Genomic DNA, 20,276 nt, shown 5'->3' on the forward strand with positions numbered 1-20,276 from the left:
CTCGCAATAACAAAAAATATTTATCTGTGAAGAGATGAAAATTTTCAAACTTTGACGCATTTACTTCCCAGGGTGCGTTTAAAATGTCTAAAACTATTGATTTTCAACTCCTAGTAACTCGCAATAACGAAAAATATTTGTCTGTGACAACTTGAAAATTTTTCGATTTTGACGCATTTACTTCCCAGTGTGCGTTTAAAATGTCTAAAACTATTGATTTTCAAAACCTCGTGACTCGCAATAACAAAAAAATATTGATCTGTGAAAAGTTGAAAATTTTTCAATTTTGACGCATTTACTTCCCAGTGTGCGTTTAAAATGTCTAAAACTATTGATTTTCAACTCCTCGTAGTTTGCAATAACGAACAATATTTATCTGTGAAAAGATGAAAAATTTTCAATTTTGACGCATTTACTTCCCAGTGTGCGTTTAAAATGTCTAAAACTATTGATTTTTAACTCCTCGTAACTCGCTACATTTACTATCAAAAAGTTGAAAAAGTTCAAAATAATTCAATTTATATAGCGTCTACCATTCCGTTTATCTGCCACTGCACGGTACTTAAACGATCAAGAATAAGATACAGGTCAAACAAGCAAACCATAACAAAATGTTCATCTTTGTACAGGTTCGTAAACTGTGTGACTGGTATCGCCTTACGCGCGACAGGTAAATTATCCTCATGACCAGTCTCAAGACCGATGACGCATTTAAATTCCATGACATGTCACGAGACCAACCATCGAGGCTTGGAAGCTAACCTGTTTGAGACATGAGACATTTTCAGCAGAGCGTGAATGTACGGGTGGCTTGACATGTCGCGAAAAATGTACACAGGTTCCAACTATGTCTAAAGCAACCCCCTTAAATCTAGTTTTTTAATATAACTTTTTTCATTGTGACTTTTCGTGCAAACTATGTTCAAGACAAATGTGTAGGTATCAAAACCACATAATATTGTTAAAGACTGTATGTAAAAATACTCATTTGTTTCAGAGTTATTGAAGATTTTTACATTTTTTTTGCACCAACTTCAACTACGTATAAGAAAGAATAGTGCAAACCATAATGCACGAACAAGCATTTTTTTCACTGTCTAAACTATGCACAATGAAGGTAAGAACTTTAAGCTCTGCACTCGGGTCTCTGGATTCTGGTCTCTGGGCTCTGTGCGATGGACTCTGGGCTCTGAACTCAGGACACTGGACTCAGTATTTTGGGTTGTGGACTCTGGTCTCTTGATTCTCATCTCTGAACTCTAGATTATGGACTGTGAACTCTAGATGCTGCACTCTTCACGCTGGGTTTTGAACTCTCGCCTCGAGATTCTGTGTTTTAGACTCTGGATTCTGACCTCTGGGTTCTGTGCTCTGTGCTCTGGAATCTGAACTCTTGCCTCAGTATTTTGTGTTAAGTACTTCGGGCTCTAGATTTGATTTGGGTTGAGGGCTCTGGGCTCTGGACTCTCGACCCAGGATTCTCGACTCTGTTCTCTGCGCTCTGAACTCTGTATTCTTCATTTCTTAACTCTGGATTCTGAGCTCTCGCCTTGAGATTCTGTGCTATGGACTCTGAACTGTAGTCTGTGGTATCTGAGCTATGGACTCTGGGTCTTGATTCTGGACTTTGGACTCTGAACTGTGGACTCTGAACTCTGAACTGTGGACTCTGGACTATGCACTCTGCACTCGAGACTCTGGATTCTGCACTCCGGATTCTGGTCGCTGGGCTATGGAATCTAAACTCTGGATTATCGAATCTGAACTCTGGAATCTGGACTCTAAACTCTGGTCTCACTATTTTGGGTTAGGATCTGTGAACTTTGGGCTCTGGATCATGTGCTGAGGACTCTGGACTCAGATTTTTGGTATAAACACTATAGACTCCGGTTTCTGGCCTTTGGGCTCTAGGTTTTGGACTCTGGGCTCTGGCATCTGAACACTGAGCTCTGGGCTCTGAACTCTGCGCTCTGGACTCTGAACTCTGTCTTCGGAACTTTGAGTTCTGATCACTGCGCTGTGTACCTCTGGACTCTACATTCTCGACACTGAACCTCGGATTCTAGACTCGCCTCAGTATTTTGGGACTCGCGACTCTGGACTCTGGTCTCTCCCCTCGGGACACTGGACTCTTGGCTATGGAATCGCGAGTCTGGGTTCTCTCCTCGGGATTCTGGGCTCTGGTTTCTAGGCTATGGACCCTGAACAAAAAAACACTGAAAAAAATCAGTTTGGAAAGGAATTTTTTTTCAAGTAACTTTTTTCCTTGAAAGTGCCCAACTTGAATTTTTGACGCTAGGTTTGGAACATAATTACCTATCATGAAACAAAATTTCATCCAAATCAAAGATGTTTTTTTGTTAATCGACTTTAAACGTTTAAAATTGATTTTTTTCAGTGTAGGATTCGATGAAGAATTTTTTCAATATTTTTATTCAAAAATTTGACTAATTTTGTGAAAATCACATTTTTTTTGTAGAATTTGTCATTTTTAGACTATATCTATTTGAAAAAAAAAATGGTAGAAAGTTTGACGCTTTTCAAAAGACAGTATAGATCATTTTTGGAAAAACAAAGTACGCAAAGTAGCTTTTTGTGACAAAGTTTTCATGTACACAAAGTTTTATCAAAATCTGAGAGGGTGCTGCCAACTCTGAATACGATTTAGCGCGATATATATAAGTCCCGCGTGTTCGTTTTCTATCATTCCTTGCTTAGCTTTTGAACAAGCAACAGCAAGAGAATTTATATTTTTCGTACGCCATGCCAGCGCCACATGAACCCGGTTCATAGCTGTTTGCAAAGTATATCGGGCATTCTTCACTTTGTTGTGCGAAATTAAATACACGAACGTGTGGGGTTGTTTCGGAAGGTTATTGACATAACGTTTTCTATCATTCGTTGCTTGGGTATTGAACGAGCAACACATGGACTAAAGCATTCGGATGGTAAATAAAAATAATTTCGATAGTGTTAGTATAAGCCTGTACACATTCATTTTTCGGATGACAACTGCCAGTACCACATGCACCTATTTCTTAGCTGTGGAAAAAGTTTTTCAGGCGCTCTTCGCTCTCCTGTGGGAGAGGTTGAACTTTGCACACACGAACGAGTGTGTGCAAATTGGATGGATTCGATTCGAGTGGTGCTTGTTGAATAGGATGTACACATGTTGATTTATGATGTTCATACTAAGGTTGATTTGGGTTTGGATTGAACTCAACTTTCAATTTAACAGGGCACACACAGGTCACAAAAATATTCACTGTGGATTTTGTTCTAACTATTTACATCGTGTAAGGTTTTGCAAAGTAACACGATTTTTATGTATAAAATACCTATTTCGATATATCGGTTTAATGATAAGACTATCCCATAAAAACGGTGCACAAATCCGTGGCATTTGAACTTCTTTGGACTTTGGACTTCTTTCTTTTTCGCCAGATAATAGATGTTTTAGCTCGACTTGAAATGTGTTTAAATATCCGTAACTGAAATTTCGAAAAATGCGGACGGCTAAAATGCGTTTGCTGACGCAGTGATCGAAGCAATGCCGGTGGAGTGAATAAAATACAAAGGTTTTTCAATAAATGTTGTACTAGCTTAAATGTCTTTTGTCTTTACTCAAGATATATGCAGTTGTAAATCAATAATTGTTGCCCTTTGCTATATTTCTCCTTAGATGACTTAGGAGAAAACTTTAGGTAAAAACTATTTTTCCACAATGGAGAAAATTGTTTTAAACCACATTTGCGCGTTAAGGTCCCAAAACCTATAACTACATTAGTTATGGAAATTTCGTTTCGACTTCGTATCATCAGAATCCGACACTAACTTAGTAACAGGACCAAGCTAGCGCCGGAAAGACTTCTGATTAAGCCGACAAGAATTAATTAAGTTGAATATTGGTGAGGCTTAGCAAGCCAATGAAATATGTGCAAATTCCGTAACTACTTTCTTTTTTCTGCCCTAAACGCGCAAATGGTTTAAAAGAATTTTCTCTTAAGTGGAGAAAAATTGTTTGTACCTAAATTTTTCTGAACAAAAGAAAAATTAAGTATTGTATAGCGCATTGGCTTACTAAGACAAACCAAGTTTCTACTTGATCAACTGGCATCGGCTTAGTCAGACTCCTTTTTTTGCGGGACATCACGCGGGACTAGGGGTTTGCTCAGAAACACAAATACTGTTTTCGTTTTTGGAGCTAACATCACTCCGACACTAGTTTAGTCCGGTGACTAAACTAGTGGCGGATTTTGATGAGCTGAAGCGCAAATTCCTTAACTAATTGAATTCGCCAAAGTGTCAAAATAGCAAATGTTCAGGAAAGACCTTTTAATTAAAATACAGTTTTGGAAATTTTAAATGCAAATAAGGGATCTGTCAATATTTCCAAATAATTATTGCTCCAACTTTCCAGAAAAGAAATTTTAATTGAGTAAACGCAATCAATAGGCAGTTGAAAACTTTTGATATGCACAATTTTTGACAAATGTGCAAAAAAATCTGCACCAAAATGATTTTTTTTTTACTTTTCAGGACAGTCCTTTTAATGAAAAGATAACCATTTGCATATTTTGCTTCAAAAAATCGCAAAAAATGACAATATAGACTAGAAATATACTAGAAAATTATTTTTAGCAATAACTCAAGATTTCAAGTGTATACAACATTTTCCAAACATTATTTTGTCTTGCATTTGCTATATTAGTTCCTTTTAAAAGTTCAAAATCACTGTAACACCGTGTAATTTACAAAAAGTTAAACTCTGGATAGGTGACACATTTTACCATTTTTACTATTGATTTTCAACTGACAATAACTTGTATTTTCAATGAACTGAATACAAAAGATCTTGTATATTTATGAAAAACTTCTTCTCGTGAAATTAAAAAAAAATCTATTTTGACACATTGACCCTTGTACATTAAAAATTTCCAAGTTTATTTATTATAAAATGCCATAATCAAATGTGTGCTAACAAAAAAGAGCCTTTTTTGGATTTTGTTCGCACGGTTTTTTGAAGTAGAAGGATTTTTTTATACGGTTTCTCAAAATAACGGATTTTTTCAAAATAACACGGGGCGTATTCCCCGTGCAACAAAAGAATTGGTGTATTGAGGATTGTGTTCTGTCTTAGCTATGTGCGCAATCGATTGAGAGGCATTGACCTCAGCATTTTACGCACAATATTGTCATGGTATACCATATGATTACAGTACTGGCACGTACGAATCTGCCCTTTATAAGTGCATAGCGTTGTTTGTGTAATTTCAGTTCTATGTATTACGTATTATAGAGTTAGGTAGAAAGGGATTGGATTTTTTTCCTCGCCACGCATATGCCGTAAGCAATACCTGAAAAGAAGTTTCCGCAAGTATCTGGTGCAAAAGATTCGACTGACCCGTATTGCGACATGTAATCTTTTAATGAACTAAGGGTAAATATGCGGTATCAGATCTTTATTCCATCGCTGTCTTTCTCAGTAAAGTTTTTCAGGTAGTTCCGCAAAACGGAACTCTTGGGTGAACGTGTTGAATGATATCAATTCTAAATGACGTAAGCGATATAATAGGCCGAAGATAACTTCCGTAAACCGAAGCTCCATTTTCGGCGAAACTAATGACATCAAGAATGAAGGCAATGTTTCCGTTATCCTTGAGATAACGCCCATTATCATCATCATAGTGGCCGGGTATTACGAATCATACCGAATGCATTTTAGGTTTCCAGGTTACCCGATCCTGAGCCGCCAGTCTCCAGTCTCCATGAATGCACACCACGCACGCATCTTCCTCAATTGCAAACAGCCAGCGAGTGCGTGTCTGTCCCCACCTCTTCCAGGTTCTCTACTGAGCATAACTTTAGCTGGCATTCGCACTGCAGGATCAGTCCACTGTTGTCTGCCGTGTTTTGTCAGCATGTTTGAATGCTTGGTACAGTTCGTGTTTCATGCGTCTGTGCAATTCTTCATTTTCTACTGTGCCGTCGTCTATTGAACGCAGAATTCTTCTCCCAAACACACCGAGCATTCAACAGTCTGCTTCTTTCAACGCACATACATGGCCGTACAGAATAATAGGGAGTATCAGCAATTTGTATAGAGCAAGTTTTATGCGCGTCTATAGGCTACGGGACTTTAGCTAACTACGAAAATCATAGAAAGTCTTATTCGCAGCAGCAACACGCTTTTTTCTTACGGGTAACATCCTTATCATATGTTACCAGTGTTCCAAGATATATGAATTCGTCGACAACCTTATGCCTTATGCCATCGATTTCCATCTCGGAACCAACTCCGTTCGGACTGGCTCGTTCTCTACCAGCTATCGTGTACTTTGTCTTGTTAAAGTCTTCAATCAGTTCGATTCTCGCAGAAACCCTTTTAAATTGTAAAAATGCCTCTTCCACTGCTCTGTGATCAACGCCAATGATGTCAAAGGTAGTCCGCGAAACCAAGAAGCCTGTGAGATCTCATGATGATGGTTCCATTTCTTTGCCCATGAGATCTTAGTATCGCACCGTATCGAGCGCTCTGTCAAACGATAGATTAGCGAGTGCGTCGCCCTGCTTTAATCCATCTAAAATCCACAAACAGATGGTGAGTTTGCAAGTTGCATTCCCGCAATTTATCCAGAATTTGTCGCAACACACAATACATGCATCAAATCAAAAGGGGTGTTAATGCAAATACCGCTGATCATTATACGATAATTATCGGAGAAACCATATGTCGGTAACCCAAATATAGTACGTCTCCTCATCAATCCATCGGTTTCATAAAAGTGGTGGCAGCACACCACCTTGAAGTCATCCTCAAACACTCGGCTTCCTAATCTCTACTTGTCCTAACGATGAGCATAGGTGTCGGTTGCTAAGCATTGTCTGTATCCAGTTCGTGATATACACGATACACCATCACCAGAATAAAAAGGCATCCCGATCATAGTGGTCGATTCAATATTCCACTGTTTTGAGAAGGAAGAAGAAAAGATTGATCGGTCTAAAGCACTTTGCCTCCTCCTAGGTGAAGTGGTCACCTTTGATAATGAACGCTAATGGATTATATCCTGTTGCAAGACAACAAATTAGAACTTTTTTGAAAATGTGCTTACAGTACTCCTTGAAGTAGAACTGAAACTTATACGAAGAATCAGAACTACCTGAAAAGAACTCACAGGCAGTCGTTGGTGATGACTTCATGCATGATGAAAAGTGTGTGTCAAAAAGTACTTCATTACTTCATCTTTCTCAGACGAGTATTTACCAGTTCTAATTGAACCGACACGAGTGTTGATTTTGTATGTAACTTATTTAATATACTAACCTCGTTAAGAGATATTTGTGCATAGGCTTTTCCAACAATTTTTGTAAGCTCTTCGAAGCTTTTCGACAAAACTTTTTGAAGCCTCGTGGTGTTCTGCTACTATGAGAAAGTTGATTTCATCCTCGACCTTATCCAAGCGGAAAATATCCATGAAACATAGCCGCCAAACTCAGTTTGTAAATTTGGGATTACGATTAATGACGATATATGATCAGACGACGTTTCTAGTTCATTCGGTACGAGCTAGTATGCCAACTCATGCGTCAACCGTCAGAGCAGGGAGTTACATCTAACACATCTGCCCTGCCAGATCGTGCAAGTGTTGGACGATTTCTTGCATTGAGTAGATGAATATTTGTACTTCTTAAATGGATATCTGGACTGTTACAAATTACGTGACAAGCATTTTCATCCCTGCCCATTAGGCCGAGCAAACTACGTAATTTCTTTCTATGTTATCAATAGTCATATTGACTGTGACAACGACAACATAAATATCGCGAGTTGTGAAGTCGACCGACCAGCGTCAATAGCATATTTCCGTAGAACACATACACGAAGCATTTCTCGTAGGCTTTTCATTCCATCCCTATTGAAAGGTACGAAGATGGAATTAAGTAGCTTTTAACATAGAGCTTTTGAATATAGATAGATGACACTCCGTTTGAGACTAGCATATTTTAGTCTCGTCTGCCATTCACTCTTTGGCATCGAGCAACACCTAGGGTCTTTTGTTTTCAGTCTCCTCTTACGACATGAGAGCACGAGGAACCCAGTGGATCGATTCTTAGCTTAGATACTTTAACCCGCCGGATGCCACACGGCTTCTAGGCTAGTTTATATGGAAATAGATGATAGACTGTTATCAACCTCCTATTGAACAACAGCCAACCAGATAGACATAAGCCGCGACAGTTACCATCACAAACACAAAGAGAGACCAAAACAACACATGGCCTTATGACCCCATTCCTTTGTTGTATATTCGCCCTCTGCTTCTTTCGACAGACTATGCAGCCAAATTTACAAAAGTAGTTCTATAGAGGCTTACATTAGCTAGAAACCCTTCAACTCACATATCCCTCTTTCTTTTCCAGACGACATTGCCATAATCACCGGAATCTTCGTATTCCTGCTGCTACTCGCCCTGATCATCGCATTCACCTTTATCGGCAAGAGCGAACCGATCACGGCTCCGGTTCGTGATGGAAAGTACATCGAGACGGTTACCTCCTGTGGCAAAGTGGAAGGTATTTTGGAGGATGGAGCTTTTGCATTCCGCGGTATACCATACGCCGTCCCACCGGTTGGACCTCTTCGTTGGAAGGCTGCGCAACCGATCGAAAACATCAACTACTGCTGGAATGAAACGCTGAAGGCTCACAACGCGACCCCCGTGTGCTGGCAGTTCTACGCCGATGGAAAAGTTGACGGTGCCGAGGACTGTTTGACTCTGGACGTGATCACACCACATGTACGCTACGATAACCCGCTCCCGGTGGTTGTTCTAATCGGTGCCGAATCCTTCACCGGAGAGTCACCCGGTAAACTGCGACCCTCGACTCGTTTCGCCCGTGCACGTGATGTTATATTCGTGCGTCCGAATTTCCGACTGAACGTTTTTGGATTCCTAGCACTTGAACAACTGACCAAGTCCGCTCATCCCCCTACCTCAGGAAACTACGGCCTATCGGATATCATTGCCGCTCTCAAGTGGATTCAGTTGAACATTGCCCATTTCGGTGGTGATCCAAAATCGGTAACTCTGTTCGGACACCGCGCAGGTGGATCAATCGTTGCAGCTCTAGCCTCGTCCAACAAGACCACTAAGCTGTTCGCTCGATCATGGATCTCGTCCGCAGCGGCTATCTTCCCTGGCAACCCTCTATCTGATTCAGAGAAAGCTAATGCAGCATACCTTGGCCGCATCAAGTGCTCAGATGCCAAATGTCTACGGGAAAAAGAGGACGAAGACGTTTTGGATGCGGTTCCCGATACCTGGAGAAGAATATTCCCTGACCTTCCATCGATCGATGAAAACACAACCGCCACTCATGAATGGCTCACGCTCGATGGACGGATTCTTCAACAGCACCCGGCCGATGTTTGGAGCTCGGAAACTGGAAACCTCAAATACGTAATCGGTTCAACGGCCCACGAAAGTCATTCGGATAAACTACGTCTCAAGTACACCGAGTGGACTCCGGAGCTGGTTATCAAACACATCAACGAGAGCATGATTGGCAAGCTTGGTCTCACGGAGGAAGCCCTCAAGCGATACAACGCCACCTACAAGGGATTGGTGTCAATGATCTCCGACATTCGAACAGTGTGCCCACTGTTGACAATTGCCCAGAAACTTCTTACCTCACAGTTCTACGTCGTGACGCAGACCGGAGGCGAATTAAACATTGCCGATGTTGACTCGGACATTCAGGCCATCCTGGGTCGCTACGAACCGAAATCTCCCGAGCAAAGACGATACATGTCGGCTATACAGCAACTGTTCTATCACTACGTCTCGCATGGCGAAATCAAGTCAGAGCTGCGACGGAAATTGCTCGACATTGGCCAAGATGCTCTGCCCACCTACAACACCACTAATTGCGAATTCTGGATCAAGAACGATGTCGTGCCACGGTACGCGCGGTTAGATTAAAATGTAAAGATAGGAAAGTGTTGTTCTATGTAGACGCTAAGCAAACACAAGTTAGAACAGAACCAGTTATTTAATGTAGCTCTCTTTTGGAAACACAATCGAGCCAATAATTGTACGCAAACCATAGCTCAGGCCAAAAAGTGGACCGTTTTTTCTGCTTCCTATACCAATGGTAGCTTTTTGATACGAGCAGTTTTTACAGTCGCCCATTTTTAATGGCGAAATACTCCTTCCCCCTTTTTGCAGTATTAATTAAAAAAATCATCTTGACAGTTCATTTCCAAATAGTTTTGACCAAATATATCGCGTAGATTTCATTCTTCATCGATTCTAGGGAATTTTTAAAGCATTTTGAAACGGCTTGACCATGGTCATAATTCGTTCAATAGAGGCAAAATAGTTCGGCATACTCGGCCAAAATTATGATTTATTCACACCTGTTTTAACGATAGTTAGTCCCCAAAATTAAAACACAATAAATGCTAAAGAAAAGGCTGTAAAAAGTTATAGCTTCGAAATATTGAAAATAAACATTAACAAACGTATGCAAATCGTAATATATTATACAAATCTCATTAATTTATAGCAAAAATATGAGGATAGGCGCAGCTTTGCATAACCCTGAGCGAGGCTTCGGGGCTTTCTTGTGAGAAAGGGTAAAAAACTGAAAAATTAACTTTCGATCAACTGAATGAATGAAAACGACACACTATACTAAGAAAACTAGTGTGTAATACATATTGTTGTAATTTATACCTATATGTAATATGTAATTATTATGTACTATTTTTGCTTTTTTTAGTTCCATGACAATTTAGTGATCTTTTAAGTAAGGCAACTTTAATTTGTCCCTCCTGATTAGTAGATCCAGTAAGCCAATAGTTTTAAAATGAGTGCGAGTTCTGAAAGATTCATCACAAAGAGAATAAGTTTTACACAAATAATAAGAATACTTATTTAAAGACATCCAACCTTCAAGACGAAAACGAACTTTAATTCAAAGTTCAGCTGAACTTTGTTTAGGATAACGATATCCCCTCAGTAAAACATTCACGACAAAGCATATTCAGAGAAATAGTCGCTTTATCATTTTGTAAAAATACTCAGCTCAATAAAATATCCAGGATTATTCTTGCAGTAAGATAGCACATATTCTCCAGCAAGCGATGGAGAATATCTCATGCATAGACATCAAATTCGCATTAATTATGTAGTAACTCAAACGCAATGTGTAAAGAGGTCATAAAGAAAATGCTAGAAATATACATTCGTCTTTTTTGGATTGTAGAAATCCGTGTTGTCATTACTATCCGAAAACCGAACTCTTTAATTTGATTTTATCAGTTTTGTATAACCAACATCTTAGGCACCATTCATAAATTACGTAACGCGTTTAGGGTGCGGTGGGGGCACGACAAATTGTGACATGTTGTGACATATGGGAGAGGGGGAGTAAGCTAGATCGTTACGTAACATTTTTTTAACCCTTAAATGCGCAATGTTGCTTTAAAACAACATTGCGAAAACCATCTCAAAATGATCATAGTAACGTATTAAAGGTGTGAGATAATTTTCAGAAAATTTGAAAAAAAATGGTTGCGCCTTTAAGGGTTAATGACCAAAAAGGGAGGTGAATAGAGAAATTTGCGACAGTTTGTTACATGGGGAGAGGGAGGAGTCAATTTTGGGCGTTACGTAATTCATGAATGGTCCCTTATCTTGTGAACATATGTACTTCACATATATTAGTAAAGACGCGATATAAAAAATACATAAATCCCGAGCAGGGCCGTCAATGTGGAACAAATAGGGTTGTCATCTATGGAGAGGCTTTGACCCGGAGATTTTCACCGATCTGGGGGGGGGAGTGGTAGATTTTGAGTGCTCGACATTTTAGAGCACTTTAATAGCTTTTTATTACTACGTTAAAGTAAAGCTGTAAATTTTTCACGTTTGAAAACGGTTTTATCGGTACCAGTATTTCACTTCCCCGACTTAGTGCCAAGAATACAAAAGTACCAGCTACTCTCGCTGTGAAGGGTAAATCGAACGAGCATTGCTCTCCTCCACAGCTAACAGGAAAAGGAGAGCAAAGGAGGCAGAGCTGCGGCATCACATGGGAAGCACTATGTGGCAGTGGCGGACCCAGGGGGAGGGTCCTGGGGGTCCGGACCCCACCCGAAATTTTTTAACTTGTTGAGAAATTTTAAAATAATTTTTATTTTAGTTCGTTCTAAACTCAAAATCATTCCAAACAATATTAGACCACCAAAAATTAAATGAGTTTATTACATATTACTTATTGTACAATGAACATTTCAAAAGCGAAATTTCGGACCCCCTCCGAAATTTTTATCTGGATCCGCCCCTGATATGTGGTGTCGGTTATTCATCACCAGAGGTCGCAACAAAGTGGCAAAACTCACCTCCCTAACCAACAGTTAAGGGTCGCTACAGCAGTAGCAACAACACCGGAAGAACTCGTTTGATGTTGACCTAGTCAGTAGGATTAGAACAAATCTGCCATACCTTGGTGCAGCTGGTGATAAGCACCACTAACAGTGAAGTGATTTGGAAAAATTACAGCAAAATAACTTTTTTACACCATTTTAATCGACTTAGGGCCGATTTCTGCACCCTTGCTTAACTTTTAAACCAGGTTCACCAGTACGTTTAAACCTGGCTTAGGCGCTAAGCGAGGGTGAAGAAATTGGCCCTTAGTGGGACGCAATATGTCAAATGTAGCATATAGCGAAATATTACTTTCCTTAATTTGTAGTAAATTTGATTCGTTTTTCATTTTCATTTCTTTGTGAAAGAAATCCGCAATAGTTAACTTAGTCTTTTTAAATATTTTGAAAAGAATCAATTAATTCCAAAAAAAATGAAAGCATACTTCTTCCCACCAAACCTGGAGAAATTGATGTAAAACCCGGAGGCCCGGAGATCGCTCCCGAAAACCGGAGTCTCCGGGTCAAACCCGGAGGAGTGGTAACCCTAGCTACAAATGATCACAACATACATACAGCCCCTAGAATGACCATGAATATGGTCCGTGCTGGATTTCACCAAAAAAAAAAACATAAAATGGTCTCAATAACCCTCAAATACACCAAAGTATGGTATCCGGATTAGTGACCATTAGATCAGATTTACCACCCCTTTTATTTTGAACTTGTCAAATGAGTTCTTTTTTTTCCAACCTCTTTATATATCATTAAAGTATTTATTAAAGAAAAATATTAAAATATGCATTTTAATGTTTTTCTTTAATATTTTTTTTGCCATTGCTTCGTGTAAAAGTTTTACCCTTTTATATACGTGGTTATTGAAAAACCTAATTCGAAAGTAGCTTTGCTTACATATTTTCAGCTAATCTAACAATGCAAATTTCCGCGCATTTTGATGAAATTTTTTACAGAATGCGGTGGATTTTATTACATAAGTTATTCGCGTTTCTCCATCAACACCAATAGGTTTTTCGAAAGGCCCGTAACATTTTCTGTACCTTTCCCATTGACATCAAGGCGATTTTTAAACCATTTGGTCGGTGTTAAGTCAGACCGGACTAAGTCGCAAAACATCAAAAAATGAGTTAATGATAGCACTGTATAAAGAATTTCTTCATCTACATTCCACTTTTACCGGATTTGAAATACGAAATAATAAACAAGAATTATGGCAAAAAATATTTTCCAATTATAATGTAAAGGATGCTGCGATTCAAACTTTAAACGCGTTTTTCTCGAAATCAATGCACTGTCACTTAGTCCGTTCTGACCTAACACCGACCATTTGAAAGCTAACGACGCTGAATCCTTCTGGATAAAGACTCGACACGTCAATCGTTTGTTTACCATTTATCTGTCAGTGTCATTCCAATCGAGCACAAGACCTGTCAATGCCCTCGTTCCAGAAGGATTCGAAGCGATTTTCTTCGGATTGCGGCCTTTTGACAGGTCTCGTGCTCGATTGGAATGACACATACTGATAAAAAATAAGAATAAGATAGAGTTGGCGGGTCTTTATCCAGAGGGATTCAGCGTATTTATTGAAAGCTATACAAAAACAATCGAAATATTATTCAACCATAGGGTCTGGAGCTTGAGCTCGAGCTTGAGCTTGTGCGACCACCCCTGGCTGCCACTCCGTTATCGATCTGGACTAGCTGAAGTTGCACAGAGAATCAGTAGATAATTTTGCTTGGGAGTAGCGAAACATCTTTCAATGTGCAACTACTGGTAATCCTATAGCGTTTATTGATCAATACCGGCGCCGGCCAGGCCCGAAAGTAGATCACGGAAGGAAAGGGAAGGAAAGTTAGTCCGATACTTGCTTTTGCTAGAGACCGTATATACTACTGCGCACTCCACAACTATCACGGGAGGAGGATATTTATTAGTAAGTATAGAAGTTGGATTCTACTTCTTCATGACCGACGGCCAGAGAGATGACTTCACTATCTGAACTAAATATGGATCCATTAACTTATGGACCGGGGACCAACGGCTTTACTTCCTTCCGAAGAAGGACATGACCACAGATTTTTTCACCTCAGAAAAATCTCAACGACATCGGCTGGGATTGAACCCAGACCAACTGACATGAGTGGCAGACACGCTTACCGCTCAACCAGTCGCGCCGTCAATTCAACCATTGGGTCTGATGATTAATATTAAAGTATAATTAGTGACATTACAAAGAAAGTCGCTTCTTGCTCGCAGTTTTGTGGTGTTCTAGATCATTTTCAAACACTTTTGGGATTTTACTTAGGTTTGGTTTCAAGGCGGCTCAAATTTCCTCGATAGGGTAAAGTTTTGGAATGTTTGAAGGTTTGGTTTTTGGTTCAATAGCAGTGGAAGATGCTAAATCCGCCCATAATAGTGCCAGGTCTTCGCAAGCCCTAAAAAGCAGAATTTGGAGTGGTTTGATTTTGTAGATGGTCAGTTGACGGTGCCAAATGCGATGAAGACCTGAATCATTTTACCACAGCCGCGATATGGTTATCATGGACAGATTTGTTGGCCATCATTTTCTGTTTGTCGCTACGGTTCAGTCCCTTCCAAACTTTGTATACGTGATTGTTCAAACATATAATTGGTTTTGCTCAAGAAAAACTGAAATGTGCATGTAAATGTTTGAGCGACGCTTGAATTCGTCCAATGCGATCCTGGTCTTGCTGCGCCGCGTTTTCTGCCGCTAGTATCATTTTGCTTGGTTGTCTGCTGTTCTTCGAATGTCCTAATCACATGGAATATGAAACAATGTGCGTCTCTAAACTGCTCTGCTACCGATTCATTTGTGAGAGGCATTGGGATATTGATGAAACCATACTAATATAAACTTCGACTATCAATTCAAATTTTAGTAACGCACTAAAGAGTTATAAATAATCGTGTCCTCCTTTTCCGAATATAGTCGTTAGCCATAGAACGTTGCACTGAGGTACAAATATACCGCACGCTATCTTTGGAGACATGTGAAAACGAATTCGGCATTTACCGACCTACAGGACCCTAAACATAATTCAATTTAGAGTTCAAAGTAAGAGTAGCAAAAGGTGGTAAGGCCAGTTTACTTTTGGCCTTCGTTGAACCAGGAGTCAAAGTTGACGTGGGAAACATTTGTACCCCAGTGTACAATTGCCGTTAGCGTTTCAGGCTAACGTATAACATTTAGTATTATGTAATCGTTTTTAATCATTTATTCAATTTAATTTAATTTTGAAGTAGAAATTTGATCTAATTTTGAAGTAGAAAAAAAGATGTTCTCATCTACGGTAATTTTTATTTTTTTATTTTTTATTTTTTAAGCGTTTTAAAAAAAATGGCGTGCAAGTAGAACTTGCGTTCAGCAAATATTGTAATAGTAGCATTGCGTGACACCAATGATCCCGGATATCGGAAACAAAAATCTTATCCATTACCGAAAGTGACGCCGAGATCGAGCAAAGTGATTTGTCCGTCCTGAACTCGAAAGAGCATTTTTCTGTCTATCAATCAAATTCTCGAAGTTTCGGATGTGGTCCGGGCAAAAAAAGAACACGGGAAACTTGTTCGTTGCCATTATTATTTTCCGAGGTACATTGACAGAAAAACGAGGATTCGTTCACCCGCAAGGCTCCTGTTTGTGAAGATCACCACGAAAACAAATGCGAGCATTCGTTCAGTGACTCTCGGACCAATAGGTCGATCTTTCCAGTCCGTGCAATGTAACGTGATAAAGAATAGTGCTAATCTGCTGTCAAGGTTATCTTACGCATTCTCCGCCTCGTCGAGGTTTCAGTATTGTTTTGTGTTTTGGGGCGTTTACCGTAATCGGCCAGTAGAGCAGTGAAGCAGCAATGTACGTTTCTGGTAAGCTGTCTGGATACCGTATATACACAAGTTGAATAGCGTTATCAAATTGTATTTCCTATTCTTGTTTCTAATACCATCGGGCCTGTTGCCCAGCAAAAATGACTTCCCCTGATAATAATTTGCAAGTAGAAATATCGGGTGACCTTCGCCGCTTTTGTTCTACCCAACTACCTCCTCTTTGACAAGGTTCGCCTACATGTTCACCACAAATTGTTAACAACTGGGACACACAGACCCACATTGTTGCAATAAGGTTCTTTGTAGGAAATGCAGTGTGAATCATGTGGATGATTCCTGTGGGATATTGAAAAATGTCTCAACTGTGGGGGAAACCCACATGATCTCCCGACATATCCCGCGTACAAACAGCGCGAAGAGAATCTTATGCGTTCTCTACGCTCTAAGCAATCTTTTGCAGAAATGCTAAAGATAGCTATGCCACCAGCCTCTACGAACATCTATACCAACTGGTCTACTGACGAAGGCGACGGTGACGAACCCCAGGAGCGAACACCTTCTGCTGTGCCTAGAAGCAATAGAAAATGTAGGAACATTTTCTCTCCCAAGCTTCGTTGTAAAGGTCAGAAGCTGTCTCTTCAAGGTCCCCCAAAAATAACTACTCGAGGAATTATTGGTGCAAAACCGCAGCAAGTCGCTCCCGGTCTCAGAAAAGGAGCTCCTAGCACTTCAAGAGACATCAAAAACCCTAAGTGTTCCCATATCTCAGCCAGAGGAAGATACCAGGGTTAGCTTGATAAATTTCTCTGACATTGTGGACCGTTTTTTTACAGCTTCAAATAAGCTTGCTCCCTCCAGTAAAACACTCTTGATGCAGTTCACTGCAATATAGCCCCTCCTTTCAGAGCTTGTATCCTTCGATGGCCAATTGATCGCACGAGGTCACGGATTTAATTACTGATCTACAGTGGAATTGCAGAGGTATTTTCCCGAAAATCGAGTCTTTAAAAATGTCAATAAATAACTTGCATTATGCGAAACATGGCTAACTCCAGAAATACACCTCAACACTAACGATTATAATTTTATTCACCTGGATCGAGACGACTCTTACGGAGGAGTACTTTTGGGGATCAAAAAGATGCTATTCTTTCAATCAAATCGACCTCTCCTCGACACCAGGCATTGAAGTTGTCGCTTGTTAAACTAGAACTAAAGGCAAAGAGCTTTGCATTGCTTCCACCTGCATCTCCTTCAGTCGGCTACCGACGGCTTTGCCATATTGCGGAACTCCTCTTCGCACCGAGGCTAGTTTTAGGTGAACTCAACTCCCACGATACGGCAAGGGGTTGCCTTCATGACGATAATCGATCTACCTCATTCCCCGAGCTCTACGACAACTTCATTATATGACCATTTTGAGCATGGGTGAAATGATACGGATTCCTGCCCCTTCAGCGTATTCGAGCACCTTGGACTTGTCCCTCTGCTCGACATCGCTGCGGTTAGATTGCATGCGCGAAGGTAGTCCCTGATCCCTACGATAACGACCATCTGCCAAGCGTATTTACTATTGCTAACGGTTCAGGGCCACAGAATACAATCAATGTCTCGTATATTACCTAACACGAAATATCGATTGGAAGAGCTACGCATCCGCGATATCCGGCAAAATCGAGTCTACACAAGAGCTTTCTTCGGAGGATGAATACGAATTCCTGGCTGGCTTCATTCTCGACACCGCGATCCAATCTTAGACCAAAAGCGTACCAGACGCAAACTCTCGCGGACAGTCTCCTAACCCATGGTGGGACAAAGAGTGCTCAGACGTGTACGCGGAGAAGGCCGCCGCGCATAAGACCTTCCGAGATGACGTGTTACCAGCTAGTTATCGACAGTGCGCGACACTGGACACGCAAATGAAGAGTTTGATGAAAGCCATAAAACGGAGTTACTGGCGCCAATTCATTGACGGACTAACGAAAGAAACATCGAAGGGCGCTCTTTGGGGCACGGCCCGGCATAAACGAAACCAAAACAATACTAACGAGAGCGTGGAATATTCAAGTCGTTGGAGTGTCGACTTCGCCAAGAAGGTTTGTCCGGATTCCGGCCCTGAACGATAGCGCGAACGAAACATCTTTTTCGATGGTGAAATTCTCACTTGATCTCTTGTCATGTAACAATAAAGCCCCAGGGCCAAACAGAATCAAATTCAATTTTTTGAAGAATCTGCCAATGGACGCTTGTTGAGTTTATTTAATAATTTTCTTGAGGGTAACATTGTCCCTCATGACCGGAGGCAAGTGAAGATCATCGTCATCCAAAAACTAGGAAAACCAGCCTCCGACCACAACTCGTATCGACCAATCGCAATGTTAAAGGTGGTCGAGAAAATTATTCTGTTTCACCTCGACAATTGGGTCGAAACGATTGGCTTATTGTCAAATACACAATTGGGCTTCCGCAAAGGCAAAGAGACAAACGATTGTCTTGTGTTGCTCTCAACAGAAGCTCAAATGGTCTATGCTATTAGTGTTAAGTCTTAGGCCTTGTTAGATTTAATACACCTTAGAAAACGATTTATGAATAATATGACGAAACATTAAGTTGTGGAAATACCTGTACATAAACGATGATACCAAAGAACAATACCGACCACGGGACTGGATTGACTCTTTACGCACAAGGGGATTTAATTTATTACAAAATTTTTAGAACCATGGACTTGAAGCTAAATTTTTAAGACGTATTTCCAAATACATTTCAGGTTTCCGTTGAAGGTCTGGTATACCTGGTGCACCAGCTTAAACTATTTGGCACTCACAAGAAGAGCCAAGCTTTAATTTTTGGGAATACGAAGTAAGGAGGATAATAAGGATGACGGAGCTAGCGATTTTTTTTTTTTTGGTTTCGCAGAAAATCATTTTATTTGTAGAGGTTCACCTAACGATCAGCCTATGGTTTGTGATTCGGCTGATGGTGATTCGGACAGAAACAGTTTACCGCCTGGAAACAGGACAAATTTTCATGAAAAAGGCCGATTTAAAAAAAATTATCAAAATGAAAAAGAAAGGCTTCACAAAGCGCATGCTAAACCGCTATTCATAATTCCGCAATTACTCGGAAGATGGCACTGTATTTAGGCTCATTCATATTTGAATAAAATTCTAGAAACCACTTGTCGTGAACGTGTCTGACTCCTGATATAGTTGCAAATAATATGGCAAACACGTCTTTTCTCCTTCAATTTTGTTCACATGAATCATTTCCTCTCATTCCTCTTTTTTTCTGAACGCATAAGTGCATCGACACCTACCATCTTCCGGTGAAGATATTGCGTTTGTGTATTTATAAACGCAGAAACGCATGTTTTCCTAACTCGAATTAGTTCGATCTTACAGTGTATGGTTTGGGAAAGTCGTGCGCATTTTTGATACCGTTGTAAGGTTCCATTTTGGCTGTTGTTGGTTTTCTAAATGTCAATCTTATTTTCACTGTCTCTGTTCACATATTTACTACACCACTTTCTTCCTTCTTCGTACAATCATCGCCTTTGCTATCACTTCCACATATACACACACGTATAACGGCATTTCAAGCATGGCTCAAATACCGTGAAGTGGTGGTTTCATTGATTCAATCGATAAAAACATAGAATCGTTGTTGTGAAATTCGAAATTCTGGATATGTACCGAACAGTTAAATTACGATAAAAAAAGAATCATTGGTCCTTTTGACGTATAAAACAACCGACACTAATCGCTCACCGAAAAATCAACACAAAAACATTGGAGTTTATATCATCGTGAGTACTTTCTTTAAGAATTACGTGCAAGAAATTGTTTTTATCATCATTAGTTTTTTTCTCTTTCGTTAGTGAAAAGTCGAAATCAATTGAAATGTCATCCTAGAAAGCATCCATCGGAAACACATTGCCAGTCATTCGAAGAGCGACACCCGTCAAAGAACT

General features: G+C 40.1%; 1 protein-coding gene across 1 annotated transcript in view; it reads left to right on the plus strand.

Annotated features, from left to right (window-relative positions):
• The window catches only part of LOC131686735 (neurotactin), a 143,222-nt gene extending 131,945 nt beyond the window's left edge, over nucleotides 1-11,277 (plus strand). The window contains exon 5 of the mRNA XM_058970672.1: nucleotides 8,425-11,277. Coding sequence (XP_058826655.1) covers nucleotides 8,425-9,986 — 1,562 coding nt within the window. The 3' untranslated portion in view covers nucleotides 9,987-11,277. The remainder of the gene's footprint in view (nucleotides 1-8,424) is intronic.
• The last annotated feature ends 8,999 nt before the right edge of the window (nucleotides 11,278-20,276 follow it).

The sequence above is a fragment of the Topomyia yanbarensis genome, chromosome 3 (assembly GCF_030247195.1).
Source record: "Topomyia yanbarensis strain Yona2022 chromosome 3, ASM3024719v1, whole genome shotgun sequence".
Classification (NCBI taxonomy): Eukaryota; Metazoa; Arthropoda; class Insecta; order Diptera; family Culicidae; genus Topomyia; species Topomyia yanbarensis.